The 20,183-nt window shown below is 40.2% G+C and overlaps 1 protein-coding gene across 1 annotated transcript; it reads left to right on the forward strand.

The window, feature by feature from the left end:
- Positions 1–3,841: 3,841 nt before the first annotated feature.
- On the forward strand, positions 3,842–19,313 carry CLDN11 (claudin 11). Its single transcript, XM_045029385.1, has 3 exons — positions 3,842–4,284; positions 7,202–7,366; positions 18,166–19,313. The coding sequence occupies exons 1-3, from the start codon at positions 4,059–4,061 to the stop codon at positions 18,396–18,398; spliced, it is 624 nt and encodes a 207-aa protein (XP_044885320.1). The 5' UTR covers positions 3,842–4,058; the 3' UTR covers positions 18,399–19,313.
- The last annotated feature ends 870 nt before the right edge of the window (positions 19,314–20,183 follow it).

Genomic DNA, 20,183 nt, shown 5'->3' on the forward strand with positions numbered 1-20,183 from the left:
GTCTTGTGATTATGGCACTGGACTAAAACTTGGCAGATCTTGACCAGCACAAAATTTTAGTGTGATTGTGGGCAAGTCTCTTAATTTTTTATTGTAAAATGAGGTACTTCCTTATCTCATAGGGATAAATTCATTAATGTTTGTGAGGAGCTCTGACATCAGAGTAGAAAAAGTGAATAAATAGCTGTAGTTAGATTAATGCAACCAACAGAGTAAACCTGCTAGCACATACACTTTTGGGTATGTTTACACTACTCGCTGGATCGGCGGGCAGCAATCAATCCAGCGGGGGTCAATTTATCGTGTCTAGTCTAGACGATAAATCGATCCCTGAGCACTCTCTCATCGACTCCTGTACTCCGCCGCAAGAGGCTCAGGGGGAGTCGAGAAGACGCCACGGTAAGTCGATCTAAATACGTCAACTTCAGCTACGTTATTCACATAGCTGAAGTTGCGTAACTTAGATCAACCCCCCACCCCAGTATAAACTAGATTTGTGTTTTTGCATCTTGTGAGCAGTCAATATACCTGTTGCATGCTTTTGCTTTTGTTTGGTTTCTAAACCCCAAAGCCAGTCAACCTACTTTTCATCAGTGTTTCAATAGTAATGCTCAATATGTTTCTGTCTCTTCAATGGCCAAAATAATATCTTGACCTTCCCATAGATGCTGTGGCTTCCCTTGAACAGTTGCAGAGTCATTGGGGGAAGGAGCTCAGGGCAGTTTTTCCCACACCCATGCAGGAAGTAGTTAGAAGATGGACACAGTGTTTCTTGGAGCACTAGGTCTTTTGGCTAGCTAATTCCTTTGAAGGAATGTTTTGCAGGATTCCATAGAATTTTCCTGTTTCCATGTACCCTTGCATGGCTTTCTCCATGTAAGAGATTATTCTGTCCTCTGAAAGGACTCCTGTTATCTTGCATCATGCCCTTCTATTAGTGGGAGTAAATGAAGGGATGTTAATAGCTACAGAAGATTGTCTTGTCAAAATCTTTAGAGATCTGCATATGGTAACCTGCAGCTGCTTCTTATAAAAGCAGGTTTGTGCTGCACCCAATAAGGGACCATGTTATGGATCTGGAATAGTATCAGACCTAGGTTCTACCCAAAGCTGTGCCAATGACCTGCTATGTGACTGTGGGCAAGTCACTTCACCTCTCTGACTCTTTCCCCTCCCATCCTTTGTCTTTGTCTAATTAGATGGTAAATTCTTCCAAGATGAACTGTCTCTTACTATGCATTTATATGGTGCCTGGCACAATGAGACACAGATCTCAGCTGGGGACTCTAGGTCATAATACACATAATAAGTGTTTCAATGCCAGAGCCTTGTCTATGTGAAAGCTACTTTAAAACTGGAAGTATGTTATCCTTTCTTTATGATCTCAGAAGAAGTTAAAAGGATGTCCTATCAAAAATGTCTTTGGTATCTCCTACCTTTTAACACACTTTAGGAGAATTTAAAGACTGCCCTGGGAAACTAAATAGGAAGGACAAAAACCCAGAGAAATTAATCCTGTTAGCTATTGAGTCAGAAACGTGTTGGTCACTGAAGCTTCCACATTACCAGCCTTTCTCAGCAAGGTGATCACTAGCAACAGTAGTCTCAGAAATGGCAACTACTCATACCAGGAAGACAATCATATATAGGAAGGCTATATACACGCTAAGGACCATATCCTGCAAATATTTACTAACGTGCAGTTCCTACCATGAGTACTCATGGGTCTACTCACTGAAGCTTTTGCAGGGTCGGGGTATAAAGCTGTATTTTTATTATTGTGTGCAATTCTGGGCTGCTCATCTCCTAATGTGACTTTCCATTTTTTAGAGTTTACTCTCTTTCATAACAGATCAAAGAAACCTGTGCATGTTTCAATTTTTTTTTAAAGTCTATAGTTTTCAGGTTAATTTTCCTGTAGCTTCACAAGTCCCATCTAATAAAGAGACCACCACCACATAAGGATTTCTTTTAGAAGGTGTGGTCTTCTTGTGCTCTGACTCCTTTGTAACCAACATTTTTTTCTCAAATTCTTATTTTTTTATGAAATCTACCACAAATTCTGGACAGCATACAAACAAGAATTCATACTTAGCCATGTCAAAACAAACAACGCAGAAATCCATATGCAAAAGCTTTGTTAATTTAAATGTACCAAAAAAATAAGTATTTTTACTAAGCCCCCCTCATTCTGAACCTTATATTATTGTTTATATAGTGCCCACAATGTGCTAGCAGCTGTTTTACAGACAAAGCCCCTGACCCAATGAGCTTTAAATCTAAATAACATACAAATAGGAGCTGGGATGTAATAAAAAGTAAAGTGAATGACAGGAGAAGGTTAGCATGTGTCTTGTTAGTTCTTGTGCTTTTGTGTAGTTCATTGCTGCGGTGTAAGGCTGAAAGAACTTTTAGAAGAAGACTTGAAGTTCTAATATTTTTCAAAGCTGAAAAATAACTATCTGACAGGGAAAACATTTCATTTTAATTCTATCTAAAATAATTATCAGATTCATGTTTTCTCTCTTTTTATACTTATTTCTAAGATTTGAAAAATGAAGATTTTGGAGGTGAGATTCTTGTTAGAAGTTGACTAGTTCATTTCTTTTTATTACCACGGGGCATGATTTCTCACAAGTTTGCAAACACTTTAACAAACTATATGTCAAGTAAGACCTGCTCTGATCAATCTGAATTCATTAGATGAATCTGATTTCTCCACTGGAATGACAGTGATGAGCAGCCCCTGGCTGCTATTTATTATCAGTATCTTAATGGTAGGGAGCAGCTTTCAATGCTTTCCTTTAACAGCTCCAAACACAAATTAAGAGGAGAAAGCATTTGATGTATCCTTACTTCACATTAGATTCTTCCCTTACACAGTGCACTGGTAAAAGAATTCCACTAGTGGTCTCCACAGGCACATTTTATTTGTACAGACGCAAAGCATTGCAATTACACTCAAATCTCTTTGACAGATTCCAAACATTGGATACTGCAGCACTATACAATTTTGCTAGAACTCTGCTGGCATTGGAAATACTTTATGCTTTTTTGCAAATAAGGATAAGAATAGGAAGATCTCCTGTCTCTCTCAACCCTTCTTTACCCTGGTTCAGACTAAGAAGGAAAGGTGAATTTTTATTTTTTTGACATTAAAAAAATGTATTGCTGCTCTCTTTACAGAATAAATAATCTGAAATGCACAAACCTAAGTAATTATGAGAGAAAAATCAGTTATTCTGGGTGTCATGATTCAGAAGCAGAAATAAGAAGATGCTGTAAAGTGGATCAGTGAGTCATTTTGAGTCTGAATTACAAAGTACTTTGAGAACTGGGGCACAGTAGAGGTAGTGCAGGAACTTGTCTGTTCTTTCTTTCCATCTACAGAGAAGGCATCAGAAAAGATCCCAAGGAAAATATGACTGATCTTCACTAGGCTGCTTACTACAGACAGCTTCTGTTTTGGTAAGAGGATCAATTTCTTCTTTCCAGTAACTCTATCTGCCAACTCTATTCCCTCCCTCCCCACTCCATTCCACTTTTATTAGTTCAGTTAGCGAGTGAGAGAGAGAGAATGTATTTATAAAAATGCAAAGCCACACTCAACTCTATTACATTCTGATGGGTTTAGTTCTCTGACAGTAACATCGGACCCCCAAGGGAAGGTAATAGGAATAGGATAAGTCTACATTTCTGTACCCTTCTCTTCTCCACCCCTTCCTGCACTCCGATGGGCTAGTTTGTCTTTCAGCTCCTTCTTGATTAGCTGGAAGAAGTAGGGCTCCCTGTGTTACTCCTCCCCTCTCTGTCAGTGGGGCTGGCAGGAGTTCCAACCACTCCCAGAAGCTGAACTGATCAGAGGCATCCCTGCCACTAGAGCACCACTCAGGATCTGCTTACACCAAACTCCAGTCCTATCTGCTGACAGCTTAGGGCAGGTCCCAGCACTTGTTTTCTTCAGCACCAAGGCTGCTCCAGCTTACAAAGCCCAGTCATCTCCTTTACTCTTTACTTTTTGTGCTTTTCCTTTCAGCTGCCTGGCTTGACAGCTTAACATGGTTGCCACCTGCTTGCACCTAGTTGGATTTGTCTCTAGTTTTGTCGGCTGGATTGGTGTGATCGTGGCAACAGCCACCAATGAGTGGGTCGTGACTTGTGGCTACACCATCACCACTTGCAGGAAGATGGACGAGCTGGGATCCAAAGGGCTGTGGGCAGATTGTGTCATGGCAACAGGGCTCTATCACTGCAAGCCACTAGTGGACATCCTCATATTGCCAGGTATGGGCTCCTTGCTGTCTCCCTTTTGATACAGAGATGAAGGGAAAAGTCCTGCTCCAGAGTGAGACCATGGCAAAACTCCAATTGATTTCAACAGTGCAGGATCTCACCCACTAATTATAATACACATAGAATTCAAAATTCTGTTAGATTGATACTATCCTATAGTTACAGCTAATATTAAAGAGAGATTATGGCTAATATTTTAATTATGTTTTAGGTATGATTCTAGTTTATTACACTGTCAATGAACTATTTTATTTTTTATTCTTATTTGCTATCATTCTTGATACACTAATTCTCTCTCTCTATCTCTTTCTGTCTCTCTCTACAACTGAGTCTTCTGAGTGCTACTGCCATACAAACAATACATTATAATAATAGGATATGGCCTAGAGTTTTGAATTATACAATTATTTCTATTAACTTTATTATCTGAAGTCAAAAACTAAAGTTTTTTAAATAAATAAATAAGCTGTTCTTACAAATATAGATCTATTGTATTAACATATTGATGAGTATAATTAATTTTTAATACTAGATTAACACAATTGATTTTAATTTAGAAGACTATGTCTTGATATTCAAGTGCTTTCTGCTCCTATTAAGACTATACAATATAGAACTTTTAATTATACATTTATGCCTATTTGCTATATTTAATTACTGTTGATATTTGCTAATTGTGTAATTTGCTAAACTAATTTCACACTAAAGTCCAACTTAAACATGATGTGTCACTAAGTTTGAATATGTCCTTTTGTGCTAACCAAACTTCTGGACCTCAGCATATGGAGTCTTCTTACAATCTTGGCATCTGTAAATAGTTTAGCTAGCTGGTAGCGTTATCCATTTCCATCACCATCAATTTTGTAATACTTCTTTGTTGTTCTGTGACTTTGGCTGTACTGTGTGTAGCTACTCTGACACCTCCTCCCTACAATTCTGGAGGGGTAGGAGGAAGTCTGCCAGCCACTTTTCAGTGAATTGTTTTTCCTTATTTGTTAACATTTTTAAAAGGTGCTCTGAAGAGGGTTTCAGTGAAGGTGGAAAGGCTCTGGATTTGTTTCAGATATTGTCAGTCAGTCAATGTTGCAGAGCACTAAATTTTGCTGATCACAGGGTTTCTTGTAGTGTCCACCACCATAGTAACTAATTAGACTCAGCTTATATTTCTGTTTATTTTCCTGTGCCTTAGTTTTTAGTAAATTTTACTTCTTGTTTATTGCTAGTATAGTGCCAAACTGCCAACAATATGCTTGCTGCTGTAGAAGACACTAAGAAAACCCCTGCCTTGAAGAAAAAAAGTTGTACAATTAAACTTTCATTTATAGGTAAATACATCTTTTAGCAGCAGAAAACAACTCTTCAACAAAAATAACATATCACAGCCCAAAATACTTCTTGCAGTAACTTCTTTAATACCAGTGGGTATATATCAGGGACTGATTTGTCTAGTAGCTGAAATTCACACAGTACCTCTTACTGAATGAGTTAAAAGGATTTAAAATGAATGTGTGTGTACGTATGTTTAACTGGGATCGATTCTACTGAAACCACACAGGGCTTTTCAGTCTCATTTACCATGCACTTTTTAAAGAGTTTGTTTTCAAGCAGATGTTCAAATGTACACAGAATCTACATGTCCAAGAAGAGGAAAATGCTTGAACCCTGGTTTCTCATCTGCATGATAATTAATTCTTTGACTCTTGATTCAAGGCACTATTTGCAGATATACTGTGTGGTATAATCAGAGTTCCTGAACTCATGAATCCTCTCTCCTATGGCAGTGCTGTCATTTCCTTCTGTTGGACAGGATGGGAATGGGAGCTGGGAGTATATGTGCATTTCCCCTAGAACCTCCCTATCCCATTAAGACTGTGTCTGGAGCAGATAAGAGACTTCCCAACAATAGGAACAAACTTTGTACCAAAGCCAAACAGGTGACCCTTTTAACAAAAGCAAATTTTAGGATTATTATGATGTATGTAATTACTTTGTTAGTTATAATAGGAGCGTATGGCACTTCACAGACAAATATGAATGACAAGTGCCTTGTCCTGGGACGCTTACATTCACAAGAGCTCTGTGATCTCCTGCTGTCTTGTGTTGGGCTGTTGTTGCCTAGGTGACAGGAAGCTCAGTAGAGGACATGGTTTACCTGCCTGCTGAAGTGGCAGGGGGTTCAGCCTATTAAACCTTTGAATCCCGTGATATCCATATTGGCCTTAGGGATTTGTGGAATTCCTGTTTGTTAGAACTGGTGCCCATCTGTCAATCCACCATCTAGCCTGGCTGATCAAAGCCTCTAGATGTTTGCCTCCACTGTGTGTGGCGGGGCTTCAACAGCACTGGAATATTATACAGTGAAGTACAGAGTGGAGCTATCTACTGAAGTTCCATTGATTTGGTGGGGGGTCAGTGCCCGTCCTCACTGCTGGAAGTCCAACCTCCCTAGATACCTCCTAGGAGAGGCTACCATAGGGTTATGAGAAAGAGATTTGATGTTACAGAGTTGATCATTTCCTCACTTTATGCTCCTTTCAGGATCTATTGGGTTTTATCCCATATCTCAGCTATGTCGGGGTGGTTTTATATCCCTAAATTAGAAGAATGTAAATGACCCTGAATGCGCTCATTTTGCAGACCACCCGGATGGGCTTTGTGGTGTGGACCATGGACCACTGTCTGAGAACCTCCATTTTAAATTTCCACTGTTAACCAAGTTCATTTCTGTGTTAGGGCTTGGGAACCTAGGAAAATTCCTCCCACACCAAATTCTTCCCTTGCTGTCCTCTCTTCTGCTCCCCAGCTTCTTGGAGTTAGGTAGTTAGTTATATAGGAGTGTTTGGCTGAATATCTCCACCTGTTGTTTTTGTTTATTAATCGAGACTCTGCTTCCTGTCCTTGTCAACAGGCTATGTCCAGGCATGCCGAGCACTGATGATTGCTGCCACAGTGCTGGGCCTCCCTGCTGTTTTCTTGCTGCTGACTGTTCTGCCCTGTATTCGGATGGGCCATGAGCCTGGAGCTGCCAAGTACCGGCGTTCCCAGCTGGGAGGAGTCCTGCTCATTCTCTTGGGTAAGGTGCACATCTGGCCCCTGGACATACTTCCCTTCTTTAAGGATAACATGTTGTACAAACTGAATAGGCAGGAGATTACCTGATCCGTCGCTCAGAAGACATGGCTGTCTGGGCTTGGCTAACTACATAGTCTGTTGGAGAAAACAAATGCATAAACATGAGGAGGAGAACAAATAAAAGAAGCAATGAATGATGGCAGGGGGAGGAGAAGGGTTTCACAACCCTACTGTGCATTGTCTTAAGGAGTCCTTTGGCATCTTGCTCCAAGTAAAGAACCCAGCACAAGTCTACAGTAGGGTGATCAGTAGTGACAGACACACAGCTGCCCATGGGTGATTGATTTGGCTAGCTAGCCTGCAGTAGTGTTATTATGTTTGTGGGATAAGGGAGGGGAGAGAGGGGACATGAATTAGATTCTCATTGCCAGGGATGCTGGAACTGGGGGTGCTGCCACACCCCTGGCTTCAAGTAGTAATAACAAACACCAAATGCCTGGTTTTCATCATCAGTACCCGCACTGTAAAAATTGTTCCAGCACCCCTGCCCATTGCCCCAAAGTTGCCTAGAGAAAAAGACTAGCCCCAAATTCTCCTTGTCCTAGCTCAGTGCCTGTGAAGCATCACAGGTGCAATCACATAAAAATAAGTTGAGGTGCAAGGGTGAGGAAAGCAGGATTAAGAAGGTACAAGTCTTGCAGACATACTGGCTTCAATAACAGGATAGAGTATAAAGTTGAGGGCAAGGACATGTGCCCGCATAACTCAGCAGCTCTTTTCTACATGCCCTGTCAGTCTTGCCCTTTTCCCCTTGACTCTGAGTTACTCTCACAATTTTCCTCCCTTTCTCTGTAACTGAGTGGGAGATTGTTTTGACCAGAATCGGACTGTGAAGCTCATTGTCCCAAGTGTAACACCTGTGTATTCTTGAGGCTTCGTCATCTCGACAACAGCCTTGGTGCCTTGTTTTTATCAGTTTGTTGAGCAGAGGAGGCGGGGCGAGGGAAAGTGGCCTCTTTGTGCAAGCTCTGCCTTGTCGTTGGCTTTCTCAGCGTGGCAGACAGCACTGACGTCATGCAGTTGTTGAGGGTTTTTTTTTTTATTAAAGTGAACACTGGGTGTAGTTGCCACAGCAGAGGTAGTCAGTGCTGGGGCTTGGGAACTGATGAACGGCTGCAGCACATGCCAGGGCTGGAGATTTGAGCACAAGGGTTAGTCAGTTAAAGAGGAGTGAGCACAGCAGAACAGCTCCAGTCACAGGCCTCTCCAGTTCTGAGGTTAGCCTTTAGTTTGCTATTCATTATGTAAATCGTTCCAGCAACTAAAAACTAAGCACCTATAAAAACACCATGTGACTTCATGTTTTTGAAGAGCACTCTGGAGAAGACCTTTTGAAGTCCTTGGAAGAGGGGCAGCTCCTCTCATCCCTGACCTGGAGGGAATCCCTTCCATAACTAGACTGAGTCTCCATGCCTGCTCAGTCCTTGGGCTCTCTCCTGAGATTTCCAACAAGGGTATGATGGTAGGTTTTGCCCCCGTGTGGCACACTGGGAACTGGGATGAGTCCCCAGAGTCATTTAACAGGCCACTGGTCAGAGGGTAATAATGTAATGTATAGTGAGACTGATTCCATGCCTGTGCTACCGGGGCCTATAGCAGTGCATCTGGATTTTAAAAGGATGTTGTCATGACTCGTGTCCCTAAAATCAGATATAGAGGCCCTGTGTGGGTTTGCCAGACCATCCCTATTGTAGGCAGTCAAAATAGAGGGTTAATGTAATGTGTGAACTTATCACTGACCACAGTCTAAAACCTTGAGCACCAAAATAGCCAAGCTTGGCAGCGCGGGATCCTGGTGGAGGAGAGGCAGGAGGGGCGAAATAGTCCTGGCTTGTGTGTCCCAGCTCTGTGGGGTGCAGTGGTTGGTTGATCTGAGTAGAGATGGATCCGCTAGCCCTACCATAAAATCGGGACGAGAGAGGTCTGAATAATGGATTTTTCGGTTCACTACCAATTCCAAAAAGTCAGCACAAAAATTTGTTTGGGCTCAAGCAGATGTTTCCCTGACCTGAAACAAAATGTTTTGTTTAGATTGGAACATTTTTTAATGTTTTTAGATTTAAAAAAATAAATTAAAGGAAAATCTCAAAACAAAAAGTCATTTTGTATTGAAAAATCAAAACGCTTCATTTTGAAAATGCTAAAACAAAACATTTCAATTTTTTTTTGACCAAAACAATTTGGCGAAATTGACACAAATTTGTGAAATGTTTCGGTGTCACCAATCTGCATTTTTCACCTAAAAATTTAGCCTCACTCTCATTGGGACACAGGAGTCCAAGCAGAACTGGATGTGAATGATTGGGTAGGTTCCAGAAATCCTGTGGCTACATCAGGATCCTCTGGAGCTGCAGATGATGAAAAAGGGTCTGGCTTATAATTCTTTTCTTCTCGAGATTTCAGTTACTTTCTCATATTTGTGAGGAGTTTGTTCCAGCTGAGTAGCTTACGCCAGCTGACTGAGTGATAGGATTTCACTCAGAGAGCAGGGGACAGACAAACGGGTAACAAATTACAATGACAATGTTATGTTAGCCTATGATGCAAAGAACTGAAATCTCTTATTGTAAACAGTGCTGTGCCATGTGCTCATAGGTGGGCTTCCTGGGCCCAAATCGCTACGCACTGATACTGGTTTTACATTGGTGTAATTCCACTCGATTCATACCAATATAAATGAGAGGAGAACCTGGCTCCTTAAATCCAGAGAAAAGCAAAATACATAGCCAGAGAAGCACCCACCGCGATACCACACTCTCAGTCATAGTAAATAGGGGTATGTCTACACTGCAGCGGGGGGTGGCTTCCAGCCAGGGTAGACAGACACAGACTAATTGTGTTGAGCAAGTGCTCTAACGATAACTGTGTATTTTGCAGCACGGGCAGTAGCACAGACTAGCCACCTAAACACAGACCCGGGGATGGGGTGGGCTTGTAGTCAGGTGACTGGCCTATGCCATCACCTGTGCTGCATTGTCCACACTGCCATTTTTAAGCATGCTAGCTTGAGCTGAACTAGCATGTGTTATCTACCCTGTCTGGAACGTACACTCCCAGCTGCAGTGTAGACATACTGTAAATTTCCAACCTAGCAACTCCTTTGAGAAAGAAAGTGTTAATGTTCAAATGACATGGACCAGTTAATACTCATTAGGCATAATTCTGATCGCTCACTGACTTTTCTCCATTGAGACCAATGGAGTAACTCCTTATACACACTCGTGTACATGAGATCAGAATCAGTCCCACTGTCTGTAAGGGCTCAGTCCTGCAAGGTGTTGACTACCCATGTCAATGGGAGTGGAGTGTGTTCAGGAGGAGCGAGCCCCGAAGTGCCTAGCAGATGTTTGGTGCTGTATAAATAAAAATAAACAAATTTCCTAACCCATGTTACCAATAACACTATAGCTGATTAAAACTGAATGTATTTGCTTTCTACTTCTCATGTTGTCTGCTCTAATCCCTTTGGCCCTAGTATAGCACCTTACAGTACAACGTTGCTTACTCTGTGCATTTCACTGTAGTCAGTTTTGCTTTTTATTCTAATCAGTTTCAAATCACTCTCACTTTCTGGCTCTCCTGCAGTAGCACAGTGCTGCAATGTTTACATTGTGGGCATTGCAGGGAAATGCTTAAAATAAAACTGCTTCAGTTAGATTACAAAAATCATGAATGCACCATAAGCTTTTTTTAACATTAATTTTTACAACACCTAAATTTGGCCAGGCAGTGTCCTTGGAATATGAATATTGGACACCAGTCCGTGACTTTGATACTACTGCAGTTTAATGATTTGTCCTCTGAAAAACAAATATGGTGTTGCCAGCCCATAGCATTCAACAGTCATGAGTCAGGCCCCAAAAATCATGAGATTAGATTAAAATGGTTGTTTTTATTTGCAGTCGGATTATTGAACCTTTGTGGTTCATGTTTTCAAACTCTTTTGAACAACCATGAAGACTAAAAACTTACTTTTTTCTTAAATGAAGGCTGAAAAAAATCTCACGTAGTTACCTGACTCCTGGAACATAGACTTTAAGAATAATACCAAATATGGTGAAACTTGAGCTGAAATCACAAGAGTTGTCAACACTGTAAATATCCCTATTAATTTAAGAAATTGATGTGCGTTTAGCACTGAAATTGTTAAAAAGAAAAACAGAGGTTGTGATACACACTATGGAATTTAAAATAACTACTGAAATCTTGCCAGGAAAATAGTGGGTTCAGATATTCCATTGATTTAATGTCCACTGAAAATAGCAAGGCTGCAGTAAGAACAATTGTACATGTGCACACCTCTCTATCTTGCATGCTGACGTATATTTTTATGTCTGCTTTAATCTTGTCTGTACTAGGGAATTGATCTATTGCTGCAAACAGCTGTCAGAAGTGATTGACTCTGATTCAGTGCTGAAAACAGTTAAACTGCTAGTGTTGATGGAAAAAAAACAGACTAGCAGCCAAACTGTTGACACTTGTTTTGTGGGGACCCATTGCTGATAACAAAAGGTCAATTTCCTAGTGTACATTGGGTGGAGTCTGAAATAAAGGATGCTGAAAAAAAACAACCCCAAACCTACTATTCTGATATTGAAAATTAAGACAACTGAAAACCACATTGGTTATTTTATACATTGAATAATGGAAAGTCTGCAAAAGATTAAATTGAGGTCAGCCAGTTCTCTCATAATAGCCCCATTCTTGGAAGTCTGATAGTTTTGAATGTTATAAAGTCACATTTAAAATAAAATTATCACAGTCAAGAAGGAAAGAGTGCCTTTTATTTTTTAATCTCAAATTTCTGCTAATCCTCTAACAAACTCTAAAGGAAAACTCCAGATTGTTTCCCCTTTGGGAATCCAGAACCATTTCATTTTGTTGTAAAAGAAGTTTTTAATATAAAAAGAAACCCCAAAATTCTATTAAGGAACTGGGAAGCTGCCATTTGAGTAGAATGAGGATCATGGAAACTCGCTCTGTATAACACTGAATAGGAGAGACCAGGAGACATATTGAGGCAGATTTCAGGGAAATTTCCCTGTGTAGTGACATGCTCCCTCCTCAAGTATAACACTGTTTTAATATACACTGTCTTTACTTATTTCTTCTGCAGATACTTTCCAGTGCTTTTAGAGTAAGGCAGGTAGTGGGGACTCACTCCCCTTGACAATATGTCAAGCTAGATTCACACTGCTCTATCCTCCACACCAGCCTCCAACCCCCTTTTATGCTTCCTGTTTAGATGAATGTACCACCCAATTAAATTAAATTTATAATGCAGAAGATTAAGAGTTTCAGTGCTGTGGTCTGAACCCCTGCAGGTACATGTCCAATCGACATTAATGGCATGGTTGGGTTTTAATGTGGAGGATATGACAATGTGAATTAATAGTCGCATGATGGAGCAAGTATAAATATATTGTGTGTCAACGCCCAGTCTCATTTGTGAGGGGTCATGGGCTGGCTTAGTCAAAATCCTAGGCAGTATTAGCAGGAGAAGAGCAGTAGGGGCAGTTTATATTCAGACAGCTTGTAGGGAAACCTATTTCAGTAAACCCTGAATCCTGCCTAAAAATTACCTCCAAAAACTCCTGCCTTTTCCTTGCATTGCTATACAGAGCAAGTTTTCTTGAATCCTACTCTCTGTCACTTCCAGAGTAAAATCAGAGCCCGCTGACTTGTAGAAATATTGAAATTGTGCCATGTACTTTCCCAATATTTCTTGTGGGATTTAAATTGAAATGTTACTCGTGCCAAGTATTGGAAATCCAGCAGAGTTTGAGCACATCACTCATCAGGATCAACAGACTCATTTAGAACTGGTGGCAGCTGGTGACAACCAAATGGGGGGAGGTGAAACTGACCCATAGAGTGTCTTTGATTGGCTTTTGTTGCACAGTTTCCCAATGTTGTCAACATCAAAATAAGGTGATTTGCACACAGTTTAGCCACATATACAAGAGATGTTATTGTTTTGATGACCCTGAGAGCTCTTCTCATATCAGAGCAAGTGTTTTCTTCTGTCCTGTGTTGTGGGGGAGAGGTCTGGAAGGATAAGGCTCTTATAGTCTATGGACATAAATATATTTTTTTTACCCAGTGCTGACAGAAAAGAAAAGATGATTGTACCCTTTGTGGGCAACAAAGAAGCTTTTTACATGAGCCATCAGATGGCTTTGCAGATTCTCAGTTGAAACATTCATGTTTGAAAACATTAGAAGCTCATGGATTTTCTTGTTTGTAGGAATCAGATAAAGCTGACCTACATGCAGGACAAATTCCATTTTTTTCCCCAAAAAATGTCCTTTAAAATCCACTGGGTCTTTCTCTTTGGGGAGGCTCAAAATTATTATTGGCTTTATTAGCATCCTTCAAATGTTCCTCTCTTTTCCATAAACAAATATTTTCTCTAATAATAACTGCAGCGATTGGGGTTGCAATCTCTGCTTTCCTGGACAGAGTCACTCATTAGTTCTCTGTTTTAACCAAACAGTTTTCCTTTTTCTTCCCCCCCATCTTTCCCCTGGCAACTTTAATTTTTGACACAGCCTCAAGATATCTTTTAACACGGTTGGTGGAAATCTGTAACTCTGCCATAGGCTTGTTATTGTTTTGCTCTGATTCCCTGATAGCCACAAGGACCGAGTCCAGCACAGCTTGCTCCTGCAGGAAATAAAATATTGGCAGGTTGATTCTTCTCAGATGTATGAGCCATAAAGAAGTATTGTTTTAGGGTCCAATCCTGTGAGTGCCTTGTATCATCAACTCCTATTGCCTTCACTGGATGTTAAGAGCCCTCAGTGTTTGCAGGATCAGTGATAGACCCTTAGTGAGAGTGATTATTATGAACTCTCCTAGAAATGAGCATGGTCAGAATGCAGGGGCATGTTTTCTCACTGCTCTCAACAGCCACGATCATATTATGCCGAGCTGTATTTTTTGACCCTGGTTGCCTATAAAGTGCGGCATTGTTTTTCAGTTGGTCACTGCTGGCTTTTAAAGCCCTTAAGGGTGTAGCCTCTGGCTGTATGTGAAACTTCCTCTATAACCTGGGGACATCTGCGTTCACACACCAACTGCTTCATAGGCATCACAATCACGCTGTAAGCTGGAAAGCCATTGTACCATGCCTGCAACTTTATGAAGAAATCCTATAGAATTTAATTTTTAAAAACCCCTCTGCGGTAGAATTTAATAGATTTCAATCCTTGTTATAGAATCCTACAGGATGGTTCAAAAGCCCAGAAAAAGAATCTCATTTTGTTTAATTCTATAGGTGTTTAGAGTAACTTCTATAGACCCCTGTTGGTTCTGTCCCTACTAAAGTCTATAGACCTTCCCCCACAGGGGAAGCGGAATTTGCTTCCCCAGTTAAAATCTGTCTCACCTTTCTCTGACCTCTTAAAAAAGTCTGAGCTTTTTTTCCCCAAGCTATTTTTTAACCTGAATATTGTCCATCTCTCCTCTTATCTTTCCCATCTCCATTCCTTTATTGGACTTTCTCCCTTACAGCTGATTCCTTCTTGTTGCTTATTCTGATTTTTCTGAGAGTGTTTTTAATTTGCCTATATTATGTTTATGTTGAAGTATGTTTTATGGTGCCCTGAGTGGTGAGGCACTTCCTAAATGCATGTGGGACCTTTCAAGGGAGAGTATTATAATAATAATGAGAAAGGGGCCCGCGTCTCTGCTCACTTACTCTGGGGTGACTCTATTGACTTCCCTGTAATTGCTCCTAGTACAAACAAGAAGAGAATCAGGCCTAATCTGCATAGTTGATTTATTTCAGCTGAGGATCTGACACATACATTTTACTTGCTTACCAATAGATATTGCTTTTATGTTTGAACTGGAGATGGGTTTTCTCTGCCTCCTATGGAATTTTCCTTATTTCTGAATACCTTCAAATCATCCATTCCAGGGATGACTTTTGTCCTTGGGCCATAACTATACTTAGGTTTTAATTTTTATTTTAAATCATTTTAATGGGCAAATCAATGTTTATTTTTAAATATTATTGTCAATTAAAATTTTCACAGTAGCTGCAAAATGATGTGTTTTAAGCATTTTTTCAATTTTTATCTATTTAATTGTTCACAATTGTGGGAAATTACGGGAGGCTCAGACAATGTGGGGTCAGACCATAATTATTTAATAACAATAGACCTTGAGATTCAAAAAGTTAAAACTTTATAACTGTTAATACACAAATTGTCAACATCACATCAAAATATACAAAGTAAATATCCTTAAATCAAACTCTAATATGTTGTCAAGCAGCATTTTTTGTACGTTTCCTCAATTTGTGGATTTCTGGTGAAACTGGCATTTACCAATAAATACCTAATCCCTGCAGTTCTAATTAAACTTCTGTATGTTGCCTTTAGAATGCATCGGATTGCACCAAATGGCAAGTGTTTTTCTGGTGTTCTTTAAATGTCTGTGAGGATATTCCTACTTTCTCTCTTCCACTCCGCTCAGATCTCTCCTAGAAAGCTTTTATCCTCCCACCTTCAGTTTCCCACCCCTTCTGCCGGTTACTTAGTTCAAATACTGAAGAGAAGGTTCATGAGAACCCACAGAGGGACTGAAGGACAATGGGGGAGGGAGGGCACACTCACTGTTTTCTCAAGGAAAAATAGGCTGCGCCCGTCACATCTAAACTACGCACATTGAATACACAGACAGCGCAAGTCTCTGGTTTCTGCAAAAACAGCGAGGAGTCCTTGTGGCACCTTAGAGACTAACAAATTTATTTGGGCATAAGCTTTTGTGGGCTAAACCCCAGTTCATCAGATGCATGGAGTGAAAAATAGAGTAGGTGGGTATATATATTACAGCACATGAAAAGATGAGAGTTCCTTACCAAGTCGGGGGTCAGTGCTAACGAGGCCAATTCAATCAAGGTGGATGTGGCCTATTCCCAACAATTGACAAGAAGGGGTGACTATCAACAGGTTTCTGTTATGCAAGTGCATAGTGCAAGTGAAAAATATTCCTTCTACTATGCAATATAAAAGGACTATGAAGTATCTGCATACTCTAACCTCTATGGTGCGTTTATGAAAAGGTCCCATTTATCATCTTTTCTAATTGGTAGCAGTGGTTTTTAACATCTGTATATATCACAATAGCGTCATTCTGCATTCTGTTTGATCCTCCTCTCACTGAAGTCAATGGGAGTCTTTCCATGGACTTCATTGGGAGCTAGACCTTGGAAAGTAACTGAAGTATTGAATGTGATCTTTAAAATCTTAAACATAGCCTTAGCTTGGAGTAGATAAATGAAGGGAAGCAGAGAGAGAATTAATTTGCCTACCCTGTCAATAGCCCATGGAGTCTACGCACAAATGTATTCTATGTGCACTAACTGTAAAATACTCAGGCTAGTTACACTTTATTTGTTGATATGGATAATAGTTTAGAAAATCATACTTATTTACTAGTGATGATCTGCACCAATTGGAAACTCCCTGCATAATTCATAGCGTCATGTGCCTCAACCAGACCAATCCCAACTGGCTGTATTTTGGGAGGATGGTTCTCATGTCAGTAGTATTGCTAAATCTGCTGAGACACTAGGATTGGGATTGTGTATTTATTTACATCGGTGTAAAATGGGGGCCATTCTGATCTGGTAGCACTTTGCTCTGGTGTACATGAGCTGCTGGGCAATGAGTGTCAGGCGCCAAGTGTTTTGCTATATTGAGTTCTGGTTGGATTGTCTATTGATATTATGCATTTTGATGCCATTTTACCAGTCAGATGCCAGTGCCTTTATTTGTTTTCTTCAGCACTAAAAACAACAAAGTAAGGCCTCAAAAGCCACTTTCCCCCGCCCTTGCCAACCCAAAAGTTAACTTGGAAGAATGGGTAGTTCACTGCTTGTCTTTAGGGGTTATTGGAGTCAATTGCAAGAAGTCATTAAAGTCAGAAGTCATTGACTTCTGTGGGGCCAGGATTTCATACCCTCTGTTTCTTCCTCTGTTATTGCGCTTTTTAAACTTACTGGCAAGTGACTTTCATTAGTAGCACTTAATGGTTTGTAGATAGGCTTGAAAGGGTTAAATTTGAACTCATAAGTATTGGTAATGTCTGTCCGCCCCACTGGATCATAACCTGAGTTTCATTGTTAACCATCAAAATAGATAGAGGAAGCAGCGTTAAATGATAGGAAGAGAGAGTGAGGACCTGAAAAGGAATTTGCTATTCCATCCTGCTTAAAACCAAAATATTAAGAAGTGAATATTGTGATCTATAAGTTTATTCCTGAATCTGTTGCACATCTTGACATTCATTGAATGTTGATTGTTAAACAATGGTGAGTGACCCTGAGGTCTTAAGTCTCCTGCAAAAATGTGCCAATGGATAAAGATCTCTAGCAGTAAAATCTACTATGATCTGCCGGGTCCCTAAAGGACTGAAAACAGAATCCTTCCAATCTTGCCATGAAGTGCCCCATACCATCCTGGAAGGTCACTGATGTCAGTGGAAGCTAAGGGCACTTTCTGTCTCCCAGGAGGTACCATACAGGATCAAGACTCAGTGCTCGAAGTGCTAAGTACCTTGCCATTTTTATTGACTTCGGTGGGAATTGTATTTGCTCAGTCTGTCTTGTGATCAGGCTAGCTGCAGAAGCCTGTGCCTCACATTTGTTTAACGTAGTTCACATGACTACATCTGTGATTGGACTGGATTTATGTGCTGCAATTACTATTGTTTTTAATGTCTCCCCAGCATTGTGTGGTATCATCGCAACTATCTGGTTCCCTGTGTCTGCTCACCGTGAGACCACAATTGTGAGTTTTGGATACTCCCTTTACACAGGCTGGATTGGGTCTGCCCTTTGCCTCTTTGGTGGCTCCGTCATCGTCTGTTGCTCAGGAGATGCTCAGTCGTTTGGTGAAAACCGTTTCTACTACGCGTCGGGATCCAGCTCTCCTACCCATGCTAAGAGTGCTCATGTATAAGCAACCTTGAGACTCCCAGAGCCTTCATCATCACATGCTTTTACTGGTGGACTTGGGTGCTTTGGGTTTGCTTGTACTGTCACACACCATTGCCAAGCTCCACAGTAGAGGATTTTTAAAAAACCATCATGAGTGCGTGATAAAGCATGAAACCCCCACTTTTGCCTTAAAAGAAACCTCTAGCAACTCAGACCAGGCCATTCCCCATTTACTTCTTGCTGATTATCCGTCCTAAGTTCTTGCATTCATGATGCTCTTGGATAGTTCCACGTTAGCTGGTGGTTGTTTAGTTATTCTTTTTTTCCAGCTCCCCTGATTATGGGAGTGTTGAAGAAAAGAGACACTTTCCCACTGTTAAAGTGACTCAGATAGCTTCTCTGAATGCATTACCGTAGGCTTCTCCCCCACTCAAGGTCACTTCTTTGGCAAAGTTAGGATGGAAAGGGCAGGGACAGGGAGAGACTCTGTGCATTCCAGGCACACAAATGTTTCTTTTTTGTAAGATTGGGGGTGGAGGGAAGGTTGTTTGCCTTTCTCTGTAAATACTTCTTTTGGAATTTGATCATTTTAGTAACAATGTTTTTCTAAATTCATCAGTATGAAGGAAATGAAACCCAAAGGTTTGAATTACAAGGTAAATGGTGCATTTGTGTATAGCTTTAAATGACATGAGGGGGCTCTAATCCCCACTATCCATTTTATTTTTTTGGTACAGATCGGTTACTAAAAAAATGTATTTTTACATTGATTTTTTTTAAACAACTTACTTTTCTTTATTCCAATTAATTTGTGTTCTGACTTGCATCCTTGAAGTGGAAGTTTTTTTTAACATGCAGTATAATGTACCAGTTACAAACACAGTAAATTCCAGTGAATACTGATGATGCCTTTGTACTTTAAATGAAATATTGTACAATAAACAACAAAGTATGTGCAAACACTGCCTTTTTCTTCCTCCCTGTGTGTCTGCAAATATCTACTCCCTGTTATGTTTTTATTCAGTTTTCTCAGTGATTCTGAAGGATTTTCTTGGTGATTCAGGGAGAGTAATTCTACTCTGTAGTTGGTCTGTACTGCTCAGTATCGTTTTGACGCTGTGTTATAATTATCAAAACTAAGTAAGTATCATACTTCCTGTGCAGAGGGTATTTACAGTACCGTTCATTCCTTGTATTAACGTTCCAAATGGTAGCTCGAGTCAGCATAATTATCAATAATCTTTTCTATGTCTGGAAAACAGAAATCAATATTGTTAAAGTGATACAACACAGTACCGTGGACATAGTTATACCATTATAAAAGTGCTTACACGGATATGGTTTATAAGCTATACCAGTAGAAGCACATGTAGAACAGAGTAAAGGCATGAACTTGGGCCCATAGAAGTCAATGTTATAGCTCTCATTGATTTAAATGGTGCATGATTAAGCCCTAATTACATCCGCACTGGAGGCTGTGCTGATTTAACTATTTTGTTAAATCACATCCTTATCTGAAATAGTTGAAACAATTCAAAAACTGCGTAGACCAAATCTTGAATCTAGAAAAGGGAATAGCTCTGATATTAGCAAAAGCAGTAGTGTGTTCTTAACTCAAATTACCTACCTTGAGTTAAAATGGTAGTGAAGACATGGCAACTCTGCTTTTAATTTAGGTTAGCAGCTCGAGTTCAGTCCCAGCTCCACTATTGGCTTTAACTTGAGCTGCTAATCTGAATTAAACACCAAGTTGCTGTGTCTTCATACCTGTTTTAAACAGAATTACGGTAAGAACATACTTTTTCTG

Source organism: Mauremys mutica, chromosome 9 (assembly GCF_020497125.1).
Source record: "Mauremys mutica isolate MM-2020 ecotype Southern chromosome 9, ASM2049712v1, whole genome shotgun sequence".
Classification (NCBI taxonomy): Eukaryota; Metazoa; Chordata; order Testudines; family Geoemydidae; genus Mauremys; species Mauremys mutica.

Excerpts from the sequence above, each read along its gene's own strand:
- CLDN11 (XM_045029385.1), top strand. The coding sequence starts at position 4,059 with ATGGTTGCCACCTGCTTGCACCTAGTTGGATTTGTCTCTAGTTTTGTC. Across the intron at positions 4,285-7,201 it reads GGACATCCTCATATTGCCAG|GCTATGTCCAGGCATGCCGA; the intron begins GTATGGGCTCCT and ends CCTTGTCAACAG. Across the intron at positions 7,367-18,165 it reads AGTCCTGCTCATTCTCTTGG|CATTGTGTGGTATCATCGCA; the intron begins GTAAGGTGCACA and ends ATGTCTCCCCAG.